The 14,861-nt window shown below is 35.8% G+C and overlaps 1 protein-coding gene across 1 annotated transcript in view; it reads left to right on the top strand.

Annotated features, from left to right (window-relative positions):
* Positions 1-868: 868 nt before the first annotated feature.
* cd2ap (CD2-associated protein) overlaps positions 869-14,861 on the top strand; it is an 87,512-nt gene continuing 73,519 nt past the window's right edge. The window contains exons 1-2 of the mRNA XM_015350762.2: positions 869-1,197; positions 13,211-13,371. Of these exons, the coding sequence (XP_015206248.1) occupies positions 1,194-1,197; positions 13,211-13,371 (165 nt within the window). The 5' untranslated portion in view covers positions 869-1,193. The remainder of the gene's footprint in view (positions 1,198-13,210; positions 13,372-14,861) is intronic.

Here is a 14,861-nt window from a genome sequence, read left to right as displayed (position 1 = left end):
ATTTTGTAAGTGACAGTCTCTGTGACAGTCTATTTGTCTCTTCTTTTCCTGCCCCATTGTTGTAACCTTTTAAATAGAAACTTATTATATTTACAGTAAGATGACTGGATGAGTTGCTGGTTACCGTATATTTGTAACAGGCAAAGATAACCTTGTTAACCTATTATTAAGAAAATTATTCTTATTCAGAAAATTAATCTAAGAAAAATTAAAAGTTTATTACTACTACTTGTGAAGCACCATTTTACAAGTCAAAATTCCGAGATGCAAAGTGGTGAGTCGTCTTAAAATAACTAAACTTCACTATAGCTTATTTCAGAACACAAAGAAAAAAACTGCAATATGTAATAGTACAAAACGTTTTTTCATGTAATACCCTATCATTTAAACTTTGTAACTTATTTTTATCCCTTTTTTCTTTCCAAATAAATACGTATATAACGATTTCTCGTTAGCTAAATGACTGCATTTGTTCAGAATTCAGTTCTCTACATTAATACTATAAAACCCACCGGACTTGTTGAATCAAAACAATTCTGTATAACACACTCAAAAAAAAAAAAGAAACCCAGTAGGATTTCTGGACCGAAATCATTAAACACGTTTTTTCAACAGTTTGGAATTGCAGATGTTGTGTTGTCAGTGTTATATTTGATACAGTATTTTTGTTTTATCCTCCAAGAAACGCATTTGTCAAAGCTGTGTCCTTTTATAATGGCAGATACAGGGAATTTTTCCTGTTCCTGCCACGGTAAGCGGTATGACGTCTTTTAAGTAAGCAGCATGCTGCGCAGGAGGAGTCGAACAACGCTCGACTAGCCTGATAACATCCTTCTTCCTTCTCCCACTGGAGCAGCTCCACGGGCTGCATTCCAGTGTGGACCTCTCGCGGGATTCTCGCTTTCAAATCTCGCGGAGTTTCTCCTGTTTTGTATATGTGTGACAATAAGAGTTTAAAGGCAAGTCTAGGAAGGTGGAGACTTGGGAATGACTTCCATTGTAATTTCTTAAAAAAAAAAACCTGCCTCGGTTCTTGTCTCTTACTTCCATTGCCTTAAAGACGAATGGGTTTGCGTTGCGATATACAGCAAGCGAAGAAAAATTAACAGGTTTATTCTAAAATCGTGAAATACATACGTAGCGGGGATTGCGAACATCAGAGAAAGCGAGGAAGTCCTGCGCTAAAGGACAGTATGGGTAAGTTTCGTGTTTATATTGCTGTAGTCATATACCATAGAACAAATGCAATGGCAGTACTAGGAAGTTAGACAGATCAGTGGAGAAAGGGGGGGTTCAGCTTTGAAAATACAGTCACTGCCACCGGGGGAATAAGACCCACGCTGTGGAATTCCTGAAACCACTGAGGTTCTGCAGGTAAATTATTCTCTTGACATCTGGCGACATTGTATTCCGAAACAATCCAGTTGTTCTAGTTTCCTGAGGGGTTCTGAAACTCGTGGACTGGAGTTGGATATCTCTTTGTACATGTAACCCAAGTACGAGGGAAACTGAATTGAATGGCACACCTTTTCTGAATAGTTGATTGCTTTACCGAATTTGTCGTTGTGAAACACATCTCCCAATCCTTTTACTTATATCCCTCTAATAAAAAGTTAAATAGTCCCTGTCTTGTATTGAAGAATCTAATTTGAAAGGAAAGGTTTAATTGGGCGGGTTCATATTATTTAGTGAACAGTATTTTGCCAGTTCACCATCATGGGATGGATATTGTTACAGGTTAGGTTGTAAGGTCGTTTTGAAATTGCAAATGCAAAAACTTCTCAATAGCTTTCATAGAACAGCTATGCAGTTTTTAGGTAATTCCTTTCAAGCTGTACCTTTTAAGTTTCTGAACGTGCCAGGCATGTTTTTTTAGTATTTTATTTTGTTTTCTGAGTTCATCTAGGCCTGAAATTATACTTTTAATGGAAAAGAAAATACAGTAAAAATATACAATTGTACTTCATCAGTTACAACAAGCTTTGTGTAGGACAAAAAAGGTTCATTCCTTTCTTGAGCATTTTTTGTTCACTTTGTGCACTCTTATTGGTTGGTGATGTTTTTTCATTTTATTTCTGGGCTTTTCATGGTCCAAGATGAAAATCTTTTGGTAAAAATACCCAGGCTACATGTTCAGTGCAGCCCAAAGAAAGTAAGTGCTGTTAACTCCACATTTTGAATGGTATGGAGAGGCCACTGCATTGTCCAGTCTAAATGACAAAATATAAAGTTGTCCAAGTGCCTTAAAGTGTCAAACAATAACACTCATCAGTAGGAGACTTTTAAATTTTTTCCATTACCTTAAAATAGATTAGCTAATGCTAGTTTAAACCCATATTGTGGGATTGACACTGACCCACTTTATCTGCTCAAGTGTGCAATTTGCTACATGTTTTGTTTTCTGTGATCCATGATCTTTTTTTTTACTTAAGGCAGTACGTGACTCTCAGTCTGATAGTAAGTAATACCTGTAGAGCTATCAAATCCATTACATAAAGACATTTTGCCAAAGTCATCATGAGATAAAGATCTTATCACTGCAAGTAAAATACCTTTTAATAATACACCCGGTATTTACAGTTATGTGCTAAATGGAAGATTTCACTGAAAGGACTAACATTTTGTTTTCCAGGCTTAAGTTTATTTTTTACCTGAGGAAAAGCAGTAATAACAGGAATTGTACTACTGACATGACACGTGATACGACTAATAGGAATTTGAACTGAATTAATGCAAGTTTGTAAATTGACACTTTGGTGGCCTGGTGTCTTCTGGTGTTTGTTCTTTAGCAGTTAATTAAGCAATTAATACAATTATTTGCTTACTTAGACATATTTTTAAGTTTGTTTATAGTGAATTATTGAAAGAATTTACTTAATTGAAAGTACAATTATCTATAAAAGACCTAATAAATTTAGCAGAAGTATTAATATTCTGTAGTTGAATAATTTGTCCAACTAAGTAGCCGAGAACCCAGGTGCGACAAAAACAGTGGGCACTGGACATTTTGGGAACTGATTTTGAGGCTTCTGGTCTAGAGTCTCTGAACTCTGGGAATGACAGGCACCTGTTGTTCCTGTCTTATATTCAGAAATCATTTACAGTCACTCTCCAGAATGCTTATTTTTGTAAAAAGAACAAATCATACAAAATCTATTGGGACTGCTCGCAACTAATTAAACTACTATCAATTTGAAAGGGCTAGATGATTCCGTTAAAGGAGACTGGTTAAGTGATGTCTCCAAACTGTACCAGTATGCTTGTGTTAGATGTACCCTCTGAATGACAAGCATCCCTGCCAAGAATAAGCAGTTTTCTGACAAAGGATCAAGGATGGAACATGGCAAGTTACTTTACCAGACCTGCTATATAGTATTAACAAAGTGTCTTGTAATATTGGCAATCAATATTAAATATGGGAATATTTCATGCTTATTGAATTTGTGATCCTGTTTCTGTTGATTTTGCTTGAGTCACATTTTTCCTGGTGTTTTTTAATTGCATGTTGGAACCATTTAGTACTGTTTAATTAAGTCAAAGAATGAGGTAGCCCAAAGTAATATCGGTACCAAGTAATTATCTTTTTTGTATGCAGTTAAATTAAAGCATATTAATACTCAAAGATGAAAACTAAGAGTGAAAGAAAAAAAACTAGTTTATAAGAATGTAATAAAGCCACCCCTCTGCTGAGTAAATAAGTTCCCCTTTACAGGGTTTTAAAAGCATTTTGCCTTCGTTTCCATTTGTGTCCTCTAGCCTCTGGCCTTTTGATTCTGAAGAAGTCCATAAGGTTGACTAGGTTAAAGCCTTTGAAGATTTTAAACGCTTGAATCACATCTCCTCATTTTCAGAACTAAAAAGATTCAGTCCTTTTGTGCACAGGAATGTGCCTGGTTGCTCTGACTCGGGCTGATTCCAGCTTAGCAAGGTTTTTTTTTTTGTTTTGTGGTGAGCAAAATTGTACATAATAGTCAAAATGAGGTCTTACTATTATATTGTACAACTTTAAAATAACATCCATTGATTTTAATACTACGTTTTAAACTATATTCAAATTTATTTTTGCTTCCCCACATAAACGTAAGAGTTTATGTTGACAATCTTTTTTACAAGTTGCCTTTTCAAGCTCACTGCTTCTTTTTTTATATTATGCTATAGTTTTTGCCAGTTGTATGACACTTGGTACATAAAACATCAGCTACCATGTTTTACTTGAAAAGTGTATATATATATAACTGTCTTTGCAGTTTCTATCGGGTTTGATGATTGTCCTGTTTTGGTATGTTATATTTCTATAAATTACGAAGAATATTGGTTCCAGTACTGATCCCTTTGGTTAATTATATCACTCTTGCTTGAGCATATATAGCATGTAACTATAGTTTAGTTCTGTTTTATATTCGTTAACAGTTCAAAATCCAAATACATTCATGTCCTCAAGTGCATACTTCAGGCAAATTGAGGATAAAGAGGTTTTTCTAAAGGATTTTAATTGTATAATGTATTATTATTCTCTTCTCTACAATTTGCTAGCAAAAAATGTTTTTGGGTTTGATTTTATTCAAATATTTGCAATGCAAGTAGTCAGCTTTGCACTACTTCTGACAATGCTTTTATTTTGGTCCTTGACTTGGATGTGCTGTAGTATATGTTACAGCGGTTGCCAAAGTTCACAATTTAGTTTTGCATATTTTATTTCAATGTGTTAAAGTGCACAGTCTGAATTTTAGTTGTGGTTTGTGGTCAGATTTGAAATAGATTATACTACAGTGTGCCTTCTCTGCTCATGATTATAACATTGTTGTACAGGTCTGCATGCTTTCCTTTTTTTAGTAAATGTTTTTAACTTGGTGATGCATTTATGCATTTAGGATTCAGTTTGAACTTTGGCAGAAAAAAAATAATAAAAGAAAAACTAAAGTCTGTACTCGGATGATTCTCACATATTATATTGTAGTTCTGGAAACTGAGTTTCTCTGGAGATCTGTCAGTTACTTAAGAGTCCTCACAGCTGTTGTGGTTTTCTTCTCTTTGCTCTGCATGTATGTAAAATGCTACCTTACTCCTCAAAGGCAGTCTACAAACACCATCATATGCTTTGCTAAACTGCACAATTATGCATTTGAATACAAGCAAGTTATTGCTTAAAAATGACATTTATAATGTGGAAGGGATAAACGTAAGGATTGCAGCTAGTTACTGTACATCACATACGATTTTTAGTTTAATAGTACATATCTAAATTGATTTCTTTTCACTCTGATTGCACTGAAAGCTTTCATTACTGAAGAAAATTGCTATACACTGACTGGATTATACTGTTGGAAAGAAAATTGTTAGCCTTAATAACTTTGTGGCTCAGGGTCCTTCCCTTTTGTGGTGATTGCTGCTGTTCTTCTGTTAGATAATGACAAGTTTTATACAACACCTGCTGGGAGGTGTGTATCCTAAGCAATGATCGATTGTTGTTTCTCTGCAGCTTCTTCTCAGCCTCTATTTAAGTTTCTTTGAATCACATTTATAGTTTAAGCCCTCCTATTCCAGTAGTTCTTTGAATATGGTGAGGAGCATTCATACTTTCTTATAATGATTGATTTGTTGATTAATTAGATAGCATTGTACTGTGGTAAATGGGAAATACTGTGTGTGTGTGGGGGAGGGGGGAGTAAAATACTTTACTGATACTTAAAAGGTCCAAAAGGTTTTCAAATTATTGATATGAGTTAACATTTTGACCAATTTAATATCTTTTTGTCAAGGGTGGTAATATTTTGGTAATAATATGACAAAATGTGTAAAGGTTTAATTGGTTAATTCAGTGTTAAACCAGTCAGTTTGGGGTAATTATTATCTATTAATAATAACAGCATGTATAATGGGGTATTGATTTAAAAAATATAAACTATAATAAGACATGATCGGATGATTTATAGACCTGAATAACCAATTTTGGAACCCACATATGTTCTTGGGCCTTGCCTGCCATTGGTTACTTTGGAGACTGCTTACACTGCACTGGTTAGGTGTGTCTTTGAGCCAAGCAAAGCCATGTGACTATGAGGCTTACTGTTTAACTTTTCCTTTTGCTTTGAAGCCACTGTTCCAGAGCTTTTCCCTCTTTGCTTCAGGGTACTCATTGTGTGGTGGCTCCACGGTTTTCAGCACATTTCTCAGATTTACCGTAATTTGATCAGGACAGCAAGGGAAAGAACATGATCTCAAAGGTTCCTTTCCGTAAAAGGAAGTTCACCTCTTCTTCACGTTGCCTCAGATCAGCAGCTACCACCAACCTCAAGCCATCATTTCTTGCCATTCACAGCTGTGATATAGACTTTTTAATTTGGTCAAATACCAGGGTAACATCGTTGAACCCTTCGAGTGTGATCAGTTCTTCAATTTGAATTGTTGAGCAGAAAAACCGGCGCAATATGACATTTGTTATGGAAATGGGTTGAAAGCAATGAAGACTCCATGCGCCAGGCACAGCTCTTGCCTGACTGAATTGCAACTAGAAAGACTTGTTCTCAACAAGCCATTGGGCAATTGTCCGACTTGCTAATGGTTCATAGCATGCATTGAAATCTGTAGCCCAAAAAAAAGTTGATCAATATGGATTCCACTTGTTCATGTAATATTTTCACCTTCAGTGTCTCATGGCATTCAACAAAGCATAGCGTTGGCAGAAGATTTGAAACAAGGAACAGGTGATTCAACTCTAAAATTCTAAATGAGTAAAAATGTTCTGTCACCTAAATTTGGAATAAAAACAGGTTTACACTTGTTTACGGTTGTCCTTGCAATATGCTTATTGTATAATTGAATCAATCTTCGGCATTATAATTATAGGTTCTAGTTAACAAATGGGAAAACTGAAGTACTTTCTGAGTGTTCCATCCTGCTGAACATTAACAATAAATACATTAATCGGGCAATAGATAGAATTAAATAGAAAAAATTCTACATTTGTGTTTTAAGAGATGTAACGTCAAAGGTCAAACTGTGTTTTTGCAAATCCTGTAAAAGAATATAGAAATAGACAGCCCAGATTTTAAAGTTTAAAACTCAGGTTTAAAACTTGTGGGGATCTTTGAGTGCTTAGGTAGTCATTGAGGCCCATTTCTCCCATAGGTAGGTACTTATGGTAGTCTTCATTAAAATCAAAGGACACAAGTCCATTTTTGGAAAAGTCCATTTTTTGTTGATTTCATATGGAATGACCTTTAGTTGCAGCTGTTAATTATACAGGTTGAATGGTAGGTAATTTAGCATATTAAACAGAACTTGGAATTTTCTAAAGGTCATTTTTTTCCTCTAACTGAAATTTTCAACCCTAAACTTTAAAGATGTTTACACTCAAAAAGGATAGCTTTCAATACGTCTTGGTTTTTGTTAAGTAAAGGTCACATTTTAAAATGGCAGAACTAGATCAATATTTTCTGATGAGACCTGGGAACAAAACATGTTAACTGTTATAGGTGCTTGTTTCTGCCATTTTAAAACATTACTTTTTTTTTTAAGTTCTCTACCTATTTTGACTGCCTGACAATTAAGTTATTTTAGGTCATTTCACTGTATCTCATTTACTTTTAAATGTCATTTTCTAGAAAGCAGGTCTTTTTTTTAAGCAATCCCCAAGCTACCGTATCCTTATTGCAACATCACTTAATTAAGTCCAGTTTGGAAGAAGTATGCCTCTTTTGCATAATTGTTAATACTCACTTCAGAAATTTAACTTTAAACTCCTGTTGTTGTTAATCTGCAGGTTGTAAACCTATTGTGATGCTATTGTTAGTTTTTAGTGGGTGAAAATTAAATTGTAATTTGACAAGTTTGAAAATATAGGAGCATAACAAAACAAGCCTATACTGTTGATCAGGTGGGTAGCTGCGTCAGCATGCGTAAGCTGCAAAGGAACAAGTAATAGGTTTATTCCATGCTGAAAAAAAGAAGAAAGAGAACACAACGTTTCGGCCGTGGAGCCTTCTTCAGGTGTGAGCCTTCTTCTTCACACCTGAAGAAGGCTCCACGGCCTAAACGTTGTGTTCTTTCTTCTTTTTTTCAGCATGGAATAAACCTATTACTTGTTCCTATACTGTTGATACCTATTTACTATGGCAAATATATTTTGTACCTTTTATCTTTCAGCTTGTGTTCCCAAAATTCATGTATGTTTTTTGTAAAGATAATTAATACTGCAAAAAAATGTATGTTTGCAGTAACTGTGTGGACGTTGAACTGGTTGAACTGGTTGTAAAACAAAATATAAAACAGCTATATAGCCTCATTTTCAAAATATATCTTGCTTGATTGATTAGTTGCTGCAGACTTATCCAAGCAACCCCTCCACCCATTTCATAAGATATAATTGAATTGCTTTGAGTTGTGCAATTTCTTCTTATCACCCATCTACTTTTTTTAAAAAAGACGTGCTTCTTATCCTTGGTCCTAAATACATTACTTTTTTCATTTTTATATAGGTCATTGAGTCCGTTGTTTCATTGATGTTCATGGAGGTTTGATTCATTTTGTCAGTACATTAAAAAAAATGCAAAATGATTATATCGCGACCTCTCTTCATCCTTTCTTTGAGACTGGAAAAGTTAAGTGCTCTAAACGTTTAACCGTAGCTACAGGAGGACAGAGATGTCTGTGTTATGTGAAGGAAAACAAATCTGATCTGACATCACAAAACCTCAGTCTTATTTACTTCAGCAATTAACTAGAGGGCAGATGCCTGCTGAAATGCAGTTTTTAAAATAACACTGGACAATTTTAATTAAATGTGGTTTTGTTTAATTTCACAGCTCTGGGGCTAATCAATGTTGAAGTGTGAATTATTTTAAGGGCCTACTTTTTCTAAACTACAAATCTGCTATCCCCATAGAACTATCTGGCTACGTGAGTGAATGTGTTCTGCTGTCACATAGCATAGCTCTTGTAAATTAATTCTCAATGTTGTGTGTATATGTTTTCTTTTCACATTTCTTGCAGATATCTTTACTTTCAAATATGAGGACTTGTAACACTCTCAAATATTGAACTCCTACTCTATTCTACTTTTGAAAATGTAATTAAGATTAATAGCATTGTATGGTCATCAAATCTGGGGGTGCCTGGTTTGGAGAGTCACGTATATTAACACAATTAAAAGCTAGTGGGCTGCTTCTTGTGGACGTTTTATCACTTCTCGGAAGTCATGTCAAGAACCAGGTTTCAACAGCAAGCTGTCGCAAATGTGGTTTTCTGGCGTCTCCTTAAAGAGGGGAAGTAAAATAATCAATTGCAGATGGTCTAAAGTGAGTTAATGTCATGAACCCTATAATACTTTTTATCATTAAAGGTCCCTCTCCATTCATAGCCTGTGGCCCCTTACCCACCTGCGGTGTATTCCTCATGCCATAGTTATGCCGCCTTTTTTCATTAATGTGATTCTATTCAAGCACTTGCAAAACAGTAACATTGTTTTAGTTTGAGCATGAAACTGCAGTCACATACTCCCAGCTTTCAATGATGTGCAGTCCAGAGGTGCACCTTGTTTTGTAGGAATCGACTACCTGGCGCTTAATATAATGTTTGTGACTCAGTTGGTGTTCTGAAAGGTTTGCAAAATGTCTTCCAATGTGTTTTCATTTCTGAGTTTGTTGATTCTGTATTCACACGTATTGTATTTTTTTTGTTGTTGGCCCACTGGAATCTGTGAGGAATGTGGGTGGAAATTCCAGCATCACAAAAGTTGCAATACCTCTTTCTTGTATGGGCATGACAAACCCTGCTCCCAGGTTACTATCAGATAAGTGATAAATGCAAGGTATTTGGCCTCAGAAATGTTCATCTTGCTACAGGAAGTACTTATTTTGAAATAATTATGAATTGTGTTGTTATTAGGGATTTTTGTGCTCTTTGAAAGAGCATTGTAATAGATCAGGATATTAGTATCTGAACACAGTATACAAAGGAACCAGAGCCCCCTCCAGTTGGGGCCAATTTGGCACAGAGCCTAAAACCCTTCCACAGCTGGATCCAGACACGTATTTAACCTTGGACCCCTTTCATAGAAGTGACACAAAACCATCTGAACTTCCCAATTTTTTTATGATCAAGAGTAAGCATAGAATGTTAGCGGTAATCAAGGATCTTGCCTTAATGTTACATGTATCTCCTACTTCAATATTAACTATGAGTAAACCACCATGCTGTACATTGTAGGGAATAGTTCACTGCCATGCTTCAGATGTTAAAGTGATAAATTAATATATACAGGATAAGTGCAGACGCTCCTTTTTTGTTTTAATGGTCGAAAAGATGTTTGATTCATTGGTTTATTCCTGTGTGATAGTTTGACATTCTGTATTGATCATTGCCATGTTTATTTTACGCAGGAGACAGTTATCTGGCTTTATTAACCTAGCAGTCTGTTTAATCCCATAATGTACTTTGTTCCAAAAAGAACCTTGTTAGGACTCCCACCATCTGTGTGCATATGGTTGTAAATTACCACAGCTGTGAGAGAACACAGGAAGAAGCAGTCTGTTGAATTTGTGGTGAAGAGAGAACTTGAGCAAAGGTATGTTAGAAAAAGTTTGCAGCAACAGTGTAGCAGAACTAAATAGATTAAAATGATAAACAGGTGGTTTCAGTTTAAAGTGCAGTTTTGGTTAAGGTAATGGGAATGATATATTTTCCTTACTTAAATAGGTTTGTACTCATCTTCACAATAAGCTGTTTCTCTGCTTGCATTCTCTGTTCTCAGGCTGTTTGTCATTTTTCAAAAAATATTTCAAATTAAAAACTGTCCATTGAAGCAAGGAAATGACATGATGAATATTATACTACGACTGGTCTTTGTTTGTAGCAAAGAAGCTTGAAGATCAAGCATGTGGGGCTTATTAGATTTAGTTGGAGAGCCACCAGAGATCTAGTGGCTATCGAAAGTATTCTTGCATTTTTTCACATTTTATCATTACAATATGGAATCATAATGCATTAATTTGGGATTTTTTGCCAGTGACCAACACAGGACCCTCTATAACCTCAAAATAAAAACTAAATTCTAAAGATCATTCTAAATGATCAATATCCTAAATTATAAAATAGAAAATAACTGATTGTTACATATTTACCCCCCTTGAGTCAATATTTGGTAGAAGGACCTTTGGCAGGCATTATAGCCACACCTGAAGAAGGCTCCACGGCCGAAACGTTGTGTTCTCTTTCTTCTTTTTTTCAGCATGGAATAAACCTATTACTTGTTCCTTTGCAGCCTACGCATGCTGACGCAGCTACCCACCTGAACTATTATAGCCATGTGTCTGCTTGGATAAGTGTCTAGCAGTTTGCAGATGTGCAAAGCTAGAATTTATGCCTATTCTTTTTTTTTTGTGCAAAATTGTTAAAGTTCCCTCAGGTTGAATGAGGACTGTTGGTGAACAGCGATGTTCAGCTCCTTTTGATAGCCACTTTGTACTGAAATCTGTGAATCTCAGCTGTAATCAATTAGCAGAAATCCAGCAAAGAAAGCATTTTTTACAGGTGGTGGGAAGGATTTTTACCTTCCAGCCTTTCAGATAGGATGTTACAGTAACACCAAGACCATTCATCTCCTGAAATTTGCTTCCTCTTTGTAGACTGTGATTAATGTTTGTTTTGCCCGATACATTTCTGCTTTCAGTGTGTTGATGCAAGCAATAGACTTTTCTCTCATCCTTACTTCTGACATTGAGACAATAATACACTTCTACATTGTCTTCATTGTCTCATTAAGTGGAGTCATAGTCTTGGTCAGCTATTTGAGCACCCATGCTGTGGATAGTGCGATTTTGGGCTGTGAGATTTCACTCCATCACTATGCCAACAACTCCTGAAAAGGTGCTTGGTTAAAGTCACTTTGGAATCCCATGACCTGCAAGAAGGAGACTACTCTAACTCCAGTGTGGATGTTGAGCAAGAGATTGCATGGTGGTTCACACTTTCATAGTCTTCTGAACTTCAGAACTGAATGAATCAAAATTTGTTGGATTTCATTAACCACCAAAGGTTTTGTCGCACTTGTTTCTGAAAAGTTGCTTAAATCCTTTTTAAACTCTTATGGCGTCATATTCTGTTTGGAAATGAGGCCAACATGCAAACGCTTTGTGCTCGATAACCTTTAATTTAGTTCCAATTCAGCTTAAATTGGCCAGTCAACTCCAAATTTTGTAGGTATAATTCTAAATAGGTATTTGTTTCTTTCAGATACTTTTTGGGATGTCTCTGCTACTAGACAAGATGAAAATGTTTATTTGTAGCCTTAGTCCATAACTACTGTAATTGAACACAAATGCTGTTGTGGTGCAACATGAGTACACGACAACAATCTAATGTTGCAACTATAGCACATAAAGGTTATCACATTGGAGTTGCATTTCTTACTAAGCTTGTGTCACACTATTCCTTACTAGAGTAGCTGTTACTTGTATTCATGTCAGTCTGCTACAAAGTCACATTGACAAAAGTAGTCTGACTTGCTTGATGTGTCAGTAATTCCCTTTCCTTATGTCACACAATGAGGGAGCGTGGGAAGGAGGTTATGAATTAAGGGAAGGATAAATTTAGGACTAAGTCTGGAGGGAAAAAAAACGTAGTAAGCAGTTATCAAGCCTGGTTTGTCTATGAAATGTGAAATCGGGTGCAAAGTACAATATTCTGTAATATTAGGAAGTTGTTAATACTTTGCTTACATCTTTCTGCTTAAAATAGTGCTTGGTTTTTACTTCTTCAGTTGACGTAAGTTTGTATCGCGTGGTTTCTTTGCTGTTTGAATTGTGAGCAATTCACAACAGACTTTCATGACTGTTAATGTCATGTGTTAGTTATCAAAAAGTCTTTCAAGTCTTTAAAGATGTAAAATTCATGCAAGGATAATTGGTTTTCATAAATACTTTCCTGCTCACAGCACACAGCATTAAGTATTAAAGGGTAGTTTGATCTACTTACAGTATCTTTCACATCACAAACAATAAAATGTTTGTAATGTGAAAGATTAGTAGATCATTACTACCTTACACATTGTAAATAATAAAGACTAGCCTGTCCTAGTATCCCAGAAAAATGTTTTTTTGTTTCTTTGTTGTGCACTTGATCTTAATATCATGCCTGGCTGTTCTATTTTAATAGTCTAATTAAATGTTCTCCTAGTTATGATTGTATTTAAATTATGCTCTTTTTCTTACAGTGGAAGTTGTAGTGGAGTATGACTATGAAGCCCTCCATGAAGATGAGCTGACTATCCGACTGGGAGATGTTATTAAAAATGTGAGGAAACTGGAGGAAGAGGGGTGGCTGGAAGGAGACTTGAATGGGAGGAGGGGTGTGTTCCCAGACAATTTTGTAAAGGTAAGCATCACGCATCGAGAGAAGATTGTGCAGCCCTCCATTATCATTTGGTAATTTTTGTTACATTACATTTCTAAATTGATCAATTTCAGAGTCCTTGCTAGTTATGGAACATCAGCTTTTATATTGCTGTGGTAGAAACTTAAATCGCGCTTCAGCAATTTAGTAGATTTCATACTGCTTTGTACAGCAGTGTGATGACTAAAAGCAGACTGTCATAAAAATGACCCCCTTTTTATGTGAGGAATTTGTGAACACTGTCAACCATGCAAAGAGGGAAAGAGAAATAGACGAATGAAAGCTTTGCCGTTTGTTAACCATATCGTATGCAAGGCAACTGAACATGTGGGTTTGACTCATTACTAAGCAGAAATGTCTAGTAATGTAAAGTGCATTACATTCTGCACCTGAATCTAGTGTTATGCTGCTCCTTCTCACGTAGTCGATTTATTTAAAAATATCGTGTTGCAATTCTTACAACCTGATGGCATCTCTTGAATTTGAGGTTTCTCGTTAAGCGTGTTAATTTCCTTTCTATGTGCTTGCCAGTTATGCACACTGTTCCGACATGGACTGAAGTGTCACGTTTGTGCAGTAAAGAGGAGTTGTGGTTATAAATAAAGTAATTAAGCTAACCACTTTTTAAAGATTTTTCTGACTCCCTATGCTTTTCTTTTATCCTTTTTTCTTGTGTTTATTTGGATTTAGAGCAGAAATGTACTCAAATCCTACTGTATCTTGCATTTGCATGAGTTTTTCTAGTGGCTGTTTTGAATGTTTCACTATAAGAATTAACCTTCTACATTTTTTTTACCTTGCATCTTAAGAGTGAGGAAGTATGTATCTTTGAGGAATGTTTGTCACTGTACCCATCCATTGGTACACAAATGGGGAATATACTCTGTTGTTCTGTTGATATCTAAATCTAATCAAGTAAATGTATACGATAAGGATGCTGAGTTCATTACGGGCACAGGTCTGTTAATGATAGCCTGGAAGACAAAAATCAAACGGATCTAACAAGAAAGTCACATCAGCAAGTCTCATAAATCCATCATTCAGACCCAATCGATTGATCCAGACCAGACTATACCAATGGAAAACATCTACCCAACTATAGATCATGATGACCTCCAGCCCGAAAGACCCAATCAACGTGATATCCTCCCTAAAAAAAGATTCCACTGTGAGCTTTACTCTTTGGCTTTTCTTTTTACCTTCCTGCACCCTAACCATCTTGCCAAGTGCACCATCATCCACTGTGGGAAATCTTATTTGAAATTTGAACCGTTTCCAAAGAGCTGATCTTTTAGTGCAGTTTTAGCCAATGTGTGGGCAGGACCAGAGCTCGGTGCCTGCATGTGGGAAATTTGGAAGGTTCCTATAATGAACATTCCTCTTTGTGTTTTCCAGCTGCCACAGGCAGTGGAATTGCCGACCATTGAATTAAAAAGTATTTAAGTGGCTAATGTGAATGTGGAACCAAAAGT

This window comes from Lepisosteus oculatus, chromosome 2 (genome assembly GCF_040954835.1).
Source record: "Lepisosteus oculatus isolate fLepOcu1 chromosome 2, fLepOcu1.hap2, whole genome shotgun sequence".
NCBI classification, from domain to species: Eukaryota; Metazoa; Chordata; class Actinopteri; order Semionotiformes; family Lepisosteidae; genus Lepisosteus; species Lepisosteus oculatus.
Note: the sequence above shows the minus strand (reverse complement) of the source record. Positions and strands in the feature narration are given on the sequence as shown.